This window comes from Seriola lalandi, unplaced genomic scaffold (genome assembly GCF_002814215.2).
Source record: "Seriola lalandi dorsalis isolate HSWRI2012SDOR001 ecotype SW California unplaced genomic scaffold, Sedor1 jcf7180002054560, whole genome shotgun sequence".
In the NCBI taxonomy this organism is placed as follows: domain Eukaryota; kingdom Metazoa; phylum Chordata; class Actinopteri; order Carangiformes; family Carangidae; genus Seriola; species Seriola lalandi.
The window spans coordinates 44399-58509 of NW_019525113.1; the positions used below are offsets into that span (position 1 = coordinate 44399).

Consider the following 14111-nt stretch of genomic DNA (forward strand, 5'->3'; position numbering starts at 1 on the left):
TCTTTATAAACCAACCCACTATAATAAACCTTCAGCTGTCTGTATTTACTATGAATATAAATATATTTCCTACAATGTCATTTATTTCATATTGTCTAAGTCTGCCTTGCTGTTGTTTTTCGCACTGACATTTAACAGCCAACAAAACCAGCCAGTTCATTAATAGCCTGTGCACCACACTTGTTTTCAAAAAACAAAATCTGCTGATGCTTTTCACCAAGCAACAACCATTTCTCCAACCTAAACCTGATTCTAATTTCACCTCATAATCATTTGAGATTTTTCAGATACAAAGTGCGGAGAAATTTAAAGCTGGCGCAAAGTCAAAGATGGTGGCAAATAGACTCAAATCTGCTCCAGGCTGAGTGAACTGAGGTGAAACCAGCCAGAAAATTAGTAAAGTGAAACCTGATCTTCTGGTTTGGAGACTTTCAGCACAGACACAGAACTGTGATGGTGATGATGATGATGGTGGTGCTCTCACTTGTTGTGCTGATGCTGAAACCTGCTGTTCCTAATAAATATATTTAAACACGAATGCTCCACGACCTTTGGCTCAAATCCCCACAAATAAAGAAAAATCTTTGCCTCATGTTGTATTTGAACACAATCTAAAAAGAGTTTCCACACTTTGAAAGGTGTCACTGACCCCCAGCAGCCTTGTGAGGGGATTTTGTCATCATACACACAGTAAAAGATGAACAGAGACACAGGCAGACACCTATCCTCCTCTCACCTGTTCTCCTTGCCATTTTGCAGCAGTGGGTGTCTATCAGTGCTGGACCGGTCTGTGCATACATACGTGTTCCTTCGAGTCATGGCACTAGCAGGGATGTTGTTCTGGGGAAAGAATCAGAAATCTCATGAATTTGCTGAAGAATAAAGGATGTAAATGATACATGTTTTTATCTTGATGTGGTGGATGAGCTGTATGTGACACCATTTGAAAACAAGCACTTCTCTGCCTCGGCTGTTTGACCTTAGACAGTCACGAGTATCTGCGGCGCAGAACATTAAAGAGTTAATCCCAGGTTAATCTGGCTTCTGTCTTTAACTCTTTACAATCCCTCAGATCTCTCTCTTTTTCATGCTAATTTTACTAAACAACCATAATCTCCATATCCACTGCTGCATGAATCTACAGTTTGTTATTCATCTCAACCAAGTGTTTACTGTTCAGCTCTTTTCTAATCTGTGGAGGATGTAAATGTTTACAGTCTCCATAACATCTGTGTCAGTGTAGCCTCCATGTGCTGTAATCTGAGGAAATGGGATTAGGAGGACTGTGAGGATTCTGCCATCTGTACATGTTGTATTGATAAGGGATTCAGTGTGAGAGATTGGTTACACTGGATGATTCATCACAGCCACAAAACACTCACTGTGGTTGAGTTAACCTCCTTGCGCCGGTCAGGTATCTCCGCCTTATTTGGGTTGTGAGCGGAGCTGACCATGGGACTGGAGGGGGTCGGGATGCTACGGGAGCCGACGGTATTGGTGCTCGGCTTGCGGATTGACAGCCGCTCCTCTTTAAGCCCCGCCCCTTCACCTACACCACTGGGACTCCGTTTGGGGTGTGTCGACCCTGGAACCGCTGGACCACCTGAGAGAGAGGGAAAAAGTCGTCATTTAAAAACTGCAGAATGAATCTAACGAACACTAACTGATCAAGCTAAACCCCAAGCTGTGAGTGATCTCTGTAATCTGCCTTACAGAAGTCAGAGTGTCTTCTCTGGCGGTGGTATGTGGAGGCGCTGCGCTGTGCCTTGTGGCCAGAGGAGGAAGAAGGTGCACCAGAAGAGGAAGAGGAAGTGGAGTGTTTGCTGGTCCCGTTGGTGATGGTGCCGGGCCGGACTCGAGCTAGACTCAGACTGCTGCTTGACCGAGACTCGGTGCCGTCAGTCTGAGATACAGATGAACAGAAAAGAGAGAAAATTCAAAATAACAATATGAATGGAGACAAGCATTACTAAAGTTGTTTACTAAAACCAAGAAAATCAAGCTAGTCCAGATCAGTTCATTCTAAAACCAGGTTTAATTACTGTAAAGTCATGTCTCAGTTTAAATCAGAAAGGGCCCAAAACCAGGAAATAAAAATCATACAACACAGATTCGGTCATGACTATGACACAACACAGCTGTAAACAAATGAGAAATAGGAACTGCTGACATCATTCTGAATCTCACACACCTCCAACTGTGGTGTTTTTTCATTTTAATGATAACTTTATTTAGTGTTGTATATGAGCTTACTGTATCTACTACTGTTAAAACTGTAACCACGACTGCATAATTCATTTATTTCACCCAATTACAGAAGGTGAAAAAACAACAAACAAACCAACAAAACAAGTCGATACACTCACCTCATTCTTGCGTGCCAGCAGCAGGTATGTGGCGGTGACCTCGTTGTATTTCTGACTAACCAGAGAATCTCTGATCTCGTCTCTGGCGAAACCCATCCCAACCATCACATCTGCAATGAGACCAATGAAATTAGAAACAGTTGTTTACACAATTTCCACAGCAAGTCACGAGTGACGCAGGAAACATGCAGGTCGACCTTCTGTGCATTTATGAAAGGTTCAACCTTGGTGTGAAAGCCTGGTGCCAGCACATGTCTGGAGCACCATGTAGGTTTGCTTAAGCATTTATGGTTATTAAATTATGGCATCCCATAGGACATTCATGTAAAGGAATCTCTGAGGGGCTGAACAATACATAAGTTCACCAGTTCTTATTTAAAAGCCAAAAGTCATGGCCGACTACAGATTCTTTGTCTCCAACCTGTGGGAGTTGAAGACTGCTGACAGTGTCCTTAACCAGATGTTCCCAGTTCACCCACACTGAATATTTCTGTTTACTGTTATTGTAACATGCAACTAGGTTATTAGTTAATGATTGTGATCAATTTTATTTCTGATCATAAATAAATTACTGGCAAAAGGCGCGTGTGTTTCTCACCGATGCGACCGGTATCGTTGAAGTCCTCCACAGGCTCTGCGTGGGGCTTCAGCTCCTCGCCGTCATAGCCGACATTGATCCACTTATCTTTCATTATTTGCTGGTGAGGAGGGAGAAGGAGAAAGAAGCCTTGACAAATACAGTAACAAAGTACAGACACACAATAATGTTTTGTTGATTTTTTTTCCCCAAGTGTAACTTTCATTCTTTGGCATCAACATTTTACTTCCTATCCATGTTCAGTGATTCACCTTTACTTTATGTACTAATTCATCTACATACAGTACTCAACAACAATTCAGTTTGTGTGCCTTTGTTCAACTGTGTGTGTTATAATTTATTGTTGTTGTCCTTGAAAGACAAGATGACCTACAGACATGAGACATGCAGGGCAATCAGACCCTTAAGTAGATTGTATTGTACAGCTCAACATTCAGACACTGATGTGCTCATGCATGTATTGTATGTGCCTCCCTTCTCATATTGTTGTTAAGTTTCCTGCTCACCTCCAGCGAGCAGCGCTTGGCAGGGTTGAGAACCAGGAAGCGGCGCAGTATTCCCTCGCAGTCTGTAGACATGTAGAAGGGCACACGGTACTTCCCCCTCAAAACACGCTCCCGCAGCTCCTGAACACAAAACACAGGCAAACGCATTGAGTTTCAGCTACAGGAACACTCAATCAATATTACTCATATTATATTAAAATTACTAAAATTAAGTATGATGTGATATTATGGTGCACAATTGTGTGGTTATAAAACTGATAAAATGCACTTATTTGCAGATTTCAATTCTGACTTTACGTTAACATTAACATAAAGTTCAACCTGACTAACAACAATGTCTCTTACATGATACCTTTGATAATCTTGTTATCATGATACTGATTTTTTTTTTCCTTTCATAAAGGACTTGTGATCGCTACAGGAGCAAAACTGAAAAAAATAAAATAAAATAGAAGGCAAGAAAATGAGAAAATGTGTAACAGCTACTTTTAACTGCCTGGTGTTCTGGTCTTCAAACTCAAGGTAAGGAGATATGTGACTGTATCTAAAATAAATTTATATTGATGTCTCTATAGTACATTCATTTTCTTTGGTATATATAAAATAATTGACAAAGAATAGTCAAATAGCGATAAGGATTTATTTCTTTGTGCCCATTTTCACTGAACTCAAAGTTAAAACCTCAGAAATCACTTGATGGGAGCTTTCAGTCTCTTCACATGACATTATACTGTGCCAACACCGCCTACACGACACCCACCTTCAGGTTTTGCCCGTCAAAGGGCAACGACCCGCTGACCAGAGTGTACAGGATGACACCCAGGCTCCAGATGTCCACCTCTGGACCGTCGTACTTCTTCCCCTGGAAGAGCTCCGGGGCAGCGTAGGGTGGGGAACCGCAGAACGTGTCCAGTTTACTGCCAGCAGTGAACTCGTTACTGAAGCCAAAGTCGGCTATTTTAATGTTCGAGTCTGCGTCTAGTAGCAGGTTCTCCGCCTGCAGGGAAACAACATAGACAGTGAAACACATACGACTTGACTTAAGGCTGGAGTCCATCTGTTCTTTCAAGAAGTGATGTGTTTTCTTTTGCAATGGCTGATTTAAATAAATTGTAGCTGTTGTTTTTAAACTTCATTTTGGTTACTTAGTTAGATATCAGCTCTAAAATAAATGTGTGCTACAATCTTATTTATTAATATGTGTAAAATTCATATATGCAGTCAGACATCAACTGTCACAGATTTTTGTTTATCTGAATAAGGTTTTTGGACCCTTTTCATTCTCTCTCTGTGTAATCACCTTCAAGTCTCGGTGAACAATGTTCTTCTGATGACAGTAGTGCACTGCTGACACAATCTGAGGAGAGAGAGAGAGAAGACAAGACATCAAACAAGAGAAGAAAATTGCACTTCATGTTTGTACTTACATCATGTAAATGGTGGCTAAACTAGGCGCTCCATTTCACACATGCCTCCTTGAGCAACATTACGAATGAAAAGCAGATGAGTGAATTTCTTGCTGTGCGATCACACTTACTGTTTGTTTTATTTGGTCTGAACCACAGTGGAAAAGTTTACTGCATTTCTGTGTCGGTCTGTTTTAGGCCCACACTGCCCAGTTACAAGCAAAGCTGTGACTGTAAACAATGAGCCACATGAACTCAGACTTCAGCTCCCATAACTTTTGCTGAGTATGATGAATTTATCTGACCTCTGCATCTCTTCTTAATCATCCCAGACTTTGCTTTGTGCTGCTTTTCAACCCTAATGTGACTGCAGTTTTCCTTATACTGTTTTTTACCGACTAGCTATCAGTCGTGCTCACAGAGCAGCTGTAAAGGGACATACAGACAGATGAACAGGCATTGGACAGGTGAAGTAAGGTATGAGGGCTTTACTGACCTGTCTGAACTTGGCTCTGGCTTCTTTCTCCTTCATTCTGCCGTGAGCCACGAGGTAGTCGAACACTTCGCCTGGAGGAGAAACAAACAGTATGAAGACATGCTGCAGTTCAGGCAGGCATGGAGTGTGTTTACAAGTCCAGTGCTCCATATAACCAATCCAATCATATATAGTGATTTTTCTTCCACCTATAAGTGTTCACGTGTGTTTAAATGTTTTAAAACCTCCGACACTCTGCCAGAGGTTTGTGAGTTGAGAATCAAGTCTGTGTCAAGCTCACACTAATTTGATTTCATGCATTACAGGAGTAAATGTAGCGATACATTAAAAAAGCAGTTAAAGACTTATCTGTTTAAACAGGCTTTCAGATAAACGATGTGTATTTTACTGGATACTCTACTAGTGTTGTGTATTTTCGATGTTTTTGGATTGTGACTGATCTTGACCCTGTAAAGCACTTTGTGACTCGTGTCTGTGAAAAGTGCTATAGAAATAAATAAATAATACTGTGAAAAGGTTGAAACCTGATACGAGTGACCTGACTAAAATGAGTAAAGGCATATGGGTATGTGTATGTTGTCATGTGTAGGAAAGAGACAAAAAAACTATATGACTTCCAATAAGTTGGTCCTTAAATGTTCGTTCTTCCTGGTTTAACATTATTTTTCAGCTCCTCAGAGTAAACAGCTAACAGTTGATAACAGCTATCCAGTCAAGTGTCATGTTTGTCAAGTATGAAATCATCAACAACTTCTGCTTTATTTCTGTGAAGACACATTCCTTGTTTTGAACACTTAAATTAAACCATTTCAAATGTTTTCATGTGCAAGCGTCCATACATATTTTCTACGTGAGCGTGTGTGTGTGTGTGTGTATGTGTGCGTATGTGTGTATGTGCACTCTGAAGATCCTGGAAGGTAAAACAGAAAGCTGAGGTTGAGTTGAACAGAGCAGCATGTCGGCTGGTGAGCTCCTGTCTCCTTATTAGGCATTAAAGTGAGAGATCACACAACATACAGAGAGAGCAGCGGAGAGAGATGAATGGATTAGGATGAGGAGAGAAGAAAGAAAAACAGAGAAGCTACAAAAACTAGCAGAGAGCATGGGAAACAGTTGAACAATGTTAAAGAGCAAGATGAATAGAAGAGCACGGAGAAAGACAAGAGAGAAAAGAGTAGAGCAATAAAGCAACGTGACTGTAGATGATGAACACTAAGGCATTGAACCGTAAATTAATGAGTTCAGCTGAACTCTATAGAAACTGTACAGTCAAAGTAAAGATTCTAATTGGCACCATTCAATACTTGGCAATGATGATGATGTGGGTGGTGGGGATGTCACTCACCTCCGCTGGCGTACTCCATAATCAGGTAAAGAGTCTTGTCTGTCTCAATCACCTCAAACAACTGGACTGTGACACACAGAGGAAGAAATGTTAGCATGGTAACAAACACACAAACATGTACACACCCACCACCTCCAAACATCTAAACACACCCAAGATCATTCTCTGTGGTGTAACTCACCTATGTTGGGATGGTTGAGAGTTTTCATGATGCGTACCTCTCGAAACAGCTGAAAAAAATGTATCAAATGAGAGAATGAACTGCCAGACTCCATTATTCTACACAGAATAATTCACAGGTAAGTTGCTTAAAATATTCAAAAATACAAAAAAAAAAGAAAGGAGAATGGTAAAAGGATAATGGCAATAATAAACTGCTATATGACTTGAAATGGAAAAGTTCCTTGTGCTATTTTATGACTTAACTAAATTCATTGAGAGTGAGAAATATAGCAAAAAATAAAAAATGCGGCACTATCTTGACTTGATTTATCTAGGTGTCATGCTGTTAGAGATTTTAATAGAATTTCACTTGTCATTTATTTACACGTGAAACCATGAAATTTTAAAGGTCCATATAGTATGAAGGTGTGTAGTTATATTATAAAGCAGGTCTAGCTTCTATATTAATACTGTGAAAGTATCAAAGCCTCAGTCCACAGGGAAATGCACACAGCCTGTATTCAGAAACTGAGCCTTAAAACCAGCTGTCAGGACTTCTGGAAATTTGTGATGTCACAACAAAGCAGTCACCACCAGCCATGCCCTAAGCCACGCCCACCTGGACCCACCATCTAACATTGCAGGATTTGAGTGTTTACCTGAAATTTGTTATATTTTTATTGGATCACTCAGTAAACAGTCAGCCAATCAGAGAAATATCTTCAAATATATCTTCTTATGGATCAACACTTCAACTAAAACACAGGAAAGTGTAAAATATGGACCTTTAACATGCAAGTTTGTTGGAATACAAAGACTGTATGGTGACAATCAATAAATAATAATACAATATAATGCATTTATATGAATTCAAAAATACATCCAAGTCCATTTTTAGATAGAGGCCTTTTCCTTTGTGCTGAAGTTGAGTTTCCTCCTTGTTCATTCATCAGACGAATTGCTCTTCAGTAAATTCATACAGCTGGTATATACACACCATTCCTCTTCATCCATCTCATCCCTCCACACATACATGTTTTCCCCCCACACTCATCTTTCCAACCACCTCCGGACCACCCAAGGGAGTGTCTTGCTGGTGCTACGCTGACAGCAGGGCCTCCTCCCCTGGGTGTACTTCCCCTTCTACTCCCCCACCCCATTCATCACTGAGCTCCAGACTGCTGCCTCATCCTGCCACTCTGATGGTGTCTCTCTCTGTTTGTCTAATTAACGTAATGTATTTGTCTACGAACTCCATTATAAAAGACTACAGAGGGATAGCGGCAGGGCAAGATTCATCACTGTGGAACATGCTGACGGCTGGTCTCGAGACGTTTTCAACACCAGATGGAATTACAGCAAACTGAAGTGTAATTTGAGAAATCAGAGAAAAATGAAATCTCAAGTCACCCTTAAACTGGATTTTTAACTAACACATACTTATATGTATTAAAGGTTTGGGATTGTACCCATTCACTGCAGATGTGTTTTCAAGGGCCTACATATAGCTTCTACATATGCAATCAATCCATTCATCCATCATTAGTTGTTTTGCTTTGGTTATTAATGACAAAGTGTGACATTCTGACCGTGGAGAGGAAGTGCCATTTCACTAGGAAGGGTGTGTATGCGTGTGCATTATAAAAAAACAAAATGTGTGTGTGACAAAGGCAGTGTGTGTCAGCAGGAAACTGAAACATAAATAGAATATGAAGCAAATTAACAATGCACAGGAGGTGAGGGGCACAGACAGGGGAGAAAACAGGAGGACAATGAGAAAGTAAGAAATCAAGGAAGAGGTTCGAGGTAAGGGGACGGGGGCAATGAAAAGGATTTGTATTAGTATTTATTTTGTATTGGCAGCATTGGAGTCATTTTGTGCTCTGGAAAACACTGCAGCAAATTTGACTCTTTTTTTTTTTTAAAGAATAAATTACACACCAGTGAACACAGAAAAAAGAAGACAGAGAGACAGTGAAAGAACAAGAATACAAAAGAAGGAATGCACTGATGCCTTCATTCTTGCTGCTGACACTCAGCTGCCCTGGGTAACACACTCCTCCCATATATATATATATCTATATATATATAGACATATATATATATATCTATATATATATAGATATATATATAAGTGGAAATGTGAACTGCGTTGGGTTATATATATAACCCAACGCAGTTCACATTTCCATATTTGTACACTACAGTAGAACGCCTGTATTCCTCTGCAGCTCAGTGAGAAGCACACTGCATTACTGCATCACTGCCGTACTGTTTGAAGATTTTTATTTCTTATTTTAAGTGGACATGATTTCATGCTCATCAGAGGGACAAGAGGAACCTTACAACCCACACATGGTGCTTATAAGACGTTAAGTCGGCAGTTGTCGGATAAACTGACAATAAACAAAGATAAAGATTGTTTTGGTCTGAAAAGACAATAAACTGTCCAAAAATGAAAATGTGATTAAAATGAATTATAGTGCATTTCTGTTTCACTACAGTCCTGAATGCAGCAGGCTTCAGACAGAGGAGCTCAAACACAGCCACATATTACACTGTGTTGCGTTATTAAGAACATAGGTGATTAATTAAAGGAACAGTCTGACATCTTGGGAAATACACTTATTTGCTCTGTAGCAGAGGGAGATGAGGATATCACTGTCATATAAAGCTCAAGCTAACAGCCAGTGCGGTTAGCTTGGCACAAAGACACAGAGGGAAACAGTTAACCCGGCTTGTGCTAAGCCAAGCAAACTGCCTCCTCACAGCAGCTTCATGTTTATTGTACAGACACCAGAGTGGTATCAATCTGCTCATCTCGCTCTCCGGCTGAGAGCGAGTGTGTTTCCCAAAATGTCAAACTACTACTAAGAGAAACAATCCATGCGAGGAGGAGAGAAGAAAGTGCAGATTACTTCACATTTAATTTACAGGACATTAGTTTTTACCTTTATTTATTTATTCTACTCATCCGGGGGGGCTACAGTACATATGTCCCGTTTCATAATCATTTTGATTATTTCCGACCTAACACCTGCTCAGTACGCCACGTGTTCAAGGAATCTGCTTTCTCACAGTGAAGTAACAATACTTCCACAATGACATAACTCCAGAATGGCCCGAGGCGATGTGTGTATGCCTGGGTGCATGTTTTCACAAATATCATCCGAGACAGATTCCTGGTATGCATTTAACCCCTAAGGAAAAATACCAGTTTAGTTTGCCTACGCAAACACCCCTCCTCCCACACACACCAACCTGGCCATACTGTACATACAAGAAAAGTTTTACTCCGAGATAAGAAGCTGAATACTTCAAAAAACATTTAGATGGCAAACGACCTAAACGAAACTTATAACAATGAACTTGTAACATTGTTTTATTATAAATTAACTACCAATTTTGATGCACTATTAATTGTTCAAGTTCTAAAATAAAACTGGCTTCAGCTTCTTTGACGTAAGAGTTTGCTGCTTGTTTCTGTTTTATATAATAGTAAAATCGTGTCTAGACTGTTGGTCAGATAAAACCAAATAAAAAGACCTTACCATGGACTGTGGACTTGATTAATTGAAAAGAAATGTTGCCAGATTGATCGCGAATGAAATTAATTAGTAGTCGTAGCCATGAACTGATTTTTGTTAGCATTTAGGAAATTAACTCCTCATAGGAAAAGACAGACATGTGCAGCTGCAGTGATTTGACAACCAGTCTGTAATTTTAAAAACCCTGATGTGAATTACTATGAAGAAGAACAATACTGTTGTGTTGGAGAAACATTCATATATAAGAACCAATCTGTTTGGTAATGTGTTATAACCATTAGTTTCTATTCTTCTGTCAGTTTTCCTGCTCAGTGCGTTAAAAATAGGAAGCCACATCATCATAAACAGACTCACAGAGGCCCACTGGGAGAGTGTGTAATTGAATTAAGTGCATGGTGCATCAGCTGTTCATCTAAGCTTTAAGAAGAATTATCAGCTAAGCCTCTCCTCCCTCACCTCTTTCTCCTATACACCAATTCCCCCCCCCTCTCGCTCACGCCCCCTCTCTCCTGGACTCATTCAGCTCTTTCTGTCCCACATTTTCACTCCTTTTTCTGCCGTGACCGCTGCTCACTGGGACAATATTTAAAGATAAAAATAACAGCTAGGAATTGTTTCCTAAACAGAGTCTGTCTGAAAAGAGACGCTCAAGAAGCAGGAACCTCAGCAGCTGGCCAGGAAATTGTTGAGTCATTGGTATTGATCAGCAGCTCACTCAGTCCTCAGCTCACAGTGATTTAATGTTGTGCTTGTGATGTTTCTTATTCCACCTTTAGGTGCATTTTAAAGATGAGAAACAAACAAAAATGTCAGACTTTTTCCATCATGTGCGAATGGAGCCAACAGAATAACTTCTTATATTCACCCTCTCTTAAATCACCTCTTTTTTCTGTCACATGGCGATAGCCTCGCGTCACTATTGCCATGCCAACCCAGGTATTAATCCCTGGGCCTGAATCTCCTGCACCCCAGGGTGTTGTGGAAAGTCATGGAACGCCAAGCACATGGCAGGAGCTGCACACACAGAGACACACACAAAAAACCTACTGACACACTGCAGCTGTACTGTGCGGTCCTCATATCTCAAAATGTTCTTGTGTTTTACAGGATTATGGGGAGCCTTAATTTAATTGTGTGCTTCTCTTCCCTGATTTCAGGCAGCATTAATCAACTTCTGAGCATTTACATCCTCTCTGTCTCCATCTCTGCGTGCCAGGAATTATTAATCAACTGTTCAGTCAGAGCTCTCACTGCTTTTCTCCTACACAAAGAAACTTAACTGATTGTCAGCATTTTTTTCACTTTTCTCTGTCTCACTTTCAGAGTGGTACTGCATGGGTTTGATTCATGTGTCTGGCCTGCCAGTCTGTTGACCTTTGACCTGTTTATGCAGGCATTGAATCTGTGTTTTTCCTCTCCTTCAAACACAAGTCTGTGAGCAAGGGAGAGAGAGAAAGAGAAAGAGAGAGAGCAGCATGAAGAAAACAAAGATGTTGAAATAGAGGAATGAGGAATTGATAAAGCTCGTCTAGCTCATGTTTAAATACCCAGGCCCTTCACATCTCTACTGCGCAACACACAGTCAAACACACTACACACTACTCTACACAAACACACTTCCACTTCTCAGTCACAGCCGATCACGAGACCAGAGAAACTCAGAGGAAAAGGGTGAAGAGTATGATAGACAAAGAAAGACAGAATGAGAGGGACAAATGAACACACAGGCCTCTTTCTCTACTCCCACGTCAGAGTACCTCCTGTGAATAACCCTCTGTCTGTGTGTGTGTCTATTAACTATGAATGAGAATAGTCAGCTCTCAGTGTATTCCTGACTGTGGTTTTATCTCTCTTCACTCAGTATAGACCGATCAGACGCAAAATTGAAACCACTTACCGGTTTTAATGTAATACATACATACGCACTGTATATACACACACATCAAAGGTTAACTAAATGTTATTCTGGTAGGCTAAACATTAACTAATACTTGTGTATTAAGGGCTGACAGTGTAGCTACAGAGGGTTTTTGTATAAGTTACACCAAGGTACACCTAGACCTGCGCCTGCACCTCAGGCTGCTCCGCTTTGGCAGGTATGGACATACCACATGGAGATCGCTAAGATTGTGATTGGTCAGTTTTGAATAGACTTTTGACCCCATTTCTCCTTTCGTTGGGAGCACTGCCCTCCTATGTTATCCATATAAAATAGCTACTAGACGAACACCTCCTCCTGATCCCTCCATTGCCTTAATGTACAGCGGTAATTAAAGCTCCCAGGCTTGTTGATGAGAGGAGCTGAATCATTAATGAAGAGAAGCTGCAGTTTAATTCTGGTCTCATTTTGCTGGCAATTTGACCCAGATCATACGAAGCCTGACTCAGCTTGATTAAATAAGAGGAATTATATATAGTCTTATAGATGCTGGGTAAACAAGGAGGAGTAAGGGGAGGCAGCAGGGGACAAACATAGATCAAGACTTGTATTGTACTTCTCTTCTCTTGTTGTGTTCTCGTTGTTGTGGGAAAACCTTCTGCTCTCCCTCTGTCCGCCCTCTTGTCCCTTTATTGTCTAATTATTCCCATTACACACCGGCACAATAACAACAATGCATACAGCGGCAACAATATGATTATGCATACACACCCACGCAGGGACAATAGCAATGCAGATAATGGCATTACACGTGCATACAAAAAGGCAGAGCAGAGACCGTGTCGGACTGCGAGGTTATCCGCCTGTTATCATTCACGTAGGCTCACACACACACACACACGCTCACACACACACACACACACGCACGCACGCACACGCACACACACACACACACACACACACACACACACACACACACACACACACACACACTGTCTGTTCTCTTCGGTTCTGCTCTGTATCTCGTCTTTCTCAGGGTCCCTGCCTCTGTGCCAAGACCCCATCGCACCCCCACTCAAACTCGGCCCCTTTTGTTTGCCTGTCTGGAATTTAGCTCCTAGCTGAGGGGGCCTGGGTGAGGGACAAAACACACTTCATAGCATTAGATGGTGGCTTACAACACTGTCCTGCATGCACGCACACACACGCACACATATACATTTTACTTTTGCGCAGATACACAACATTGGATGGCTGCCTGCAAAAAATTCTCCTGTTCTCAGAGTAACACCCAGGCTTTGATGGGGCCCTGCATAGTCTGGCAGATTATCACACAACACACACCGCAGATGAAGAGTGCACAAAAAAAACCCCACTTGGTTTCTGTATGCTGCTGTTACAGCCATACAGCATTTAATTACAGCCATTTTAGCAAGGTATTGACAAAAACCTACAAAGGGATTTGACTAAGATTCAGAGGACAGATGGGTTTTCTATGTCAGCAAACATACAGTTTCTAATGTGTATAACTCCTTCATGCATAAGACCTCTGCTTATAAACACCTTTAAAATACACCATATACTCTTTTCCAAGACAAGCAAACCCAAGGGCAAATGGTAAAAAAGAACGAACTGTTTACAGAAGGTGTAGCTTTGTAATTAGGATTCTCAGCATTGGCAGAGATCTGCATTTTACCAAATACTGCAGTCCTTGTGTGCAACAACAGAACTGTAACTAAACTTCACCATATATAAATGTTACTTAGAGTGACATGTTTAATTGTGATTTTCGTATGATTGTCTTC

At 40.9% G+C, this 14111-nt stretch overlaps 1 protein-coding gene across 4 annotated transcripts in view; it reads right to left on the reverse strand.

Annotated features, from left to right (window-relative positions):
• LOC111662237 (MAP/microtubule affinity-regulating kinase 4-like) overlaps positions 1-14111 on the reverse strand; it is a 56275-nt gene that overhangs the window by 16408 nt on the left and 25756 nt on the right. For all 4 annotated transcript variants that reach the window (XM_087176523.1, XM_087176520.1, XM_087176521.1 and 1 more), the window contains 11 exons: positions 6899-6947; positions 6718-6783; positions 5373-5443; positions 4771-4827; positions 4231-4467; positions 3471-3590; positions 2965-3064; positions 2367-2476; positions 1714-1903; positions 1383-1603; positions 737-840 (listed from right to left, as the gene is read on the reverse strand). In XM_087176523.1, the coding sequence (XP_087032649.1) occupies positions 737-840; positions 1383-1603; positions 1714-1903; positions 2367-2476; positions 2965-3064; positions 3471-3590; positions 4231-4467; positions 4771-4827; positions 5373-5443; positions 6718-6783; positions 6899-6947 (1325 nt within the window). The remainder of the gene's footprint in view (positions 1-736; positions 841-1382; positions 1604-1713; positions 1904-2366; positions 2477-2964; positions 3065-3470; positions 3591-4230; positions 4468-4770; positions 4828-5372; positions 5444-6717; positions 6784-6898; positions 6948-14111) is intronic.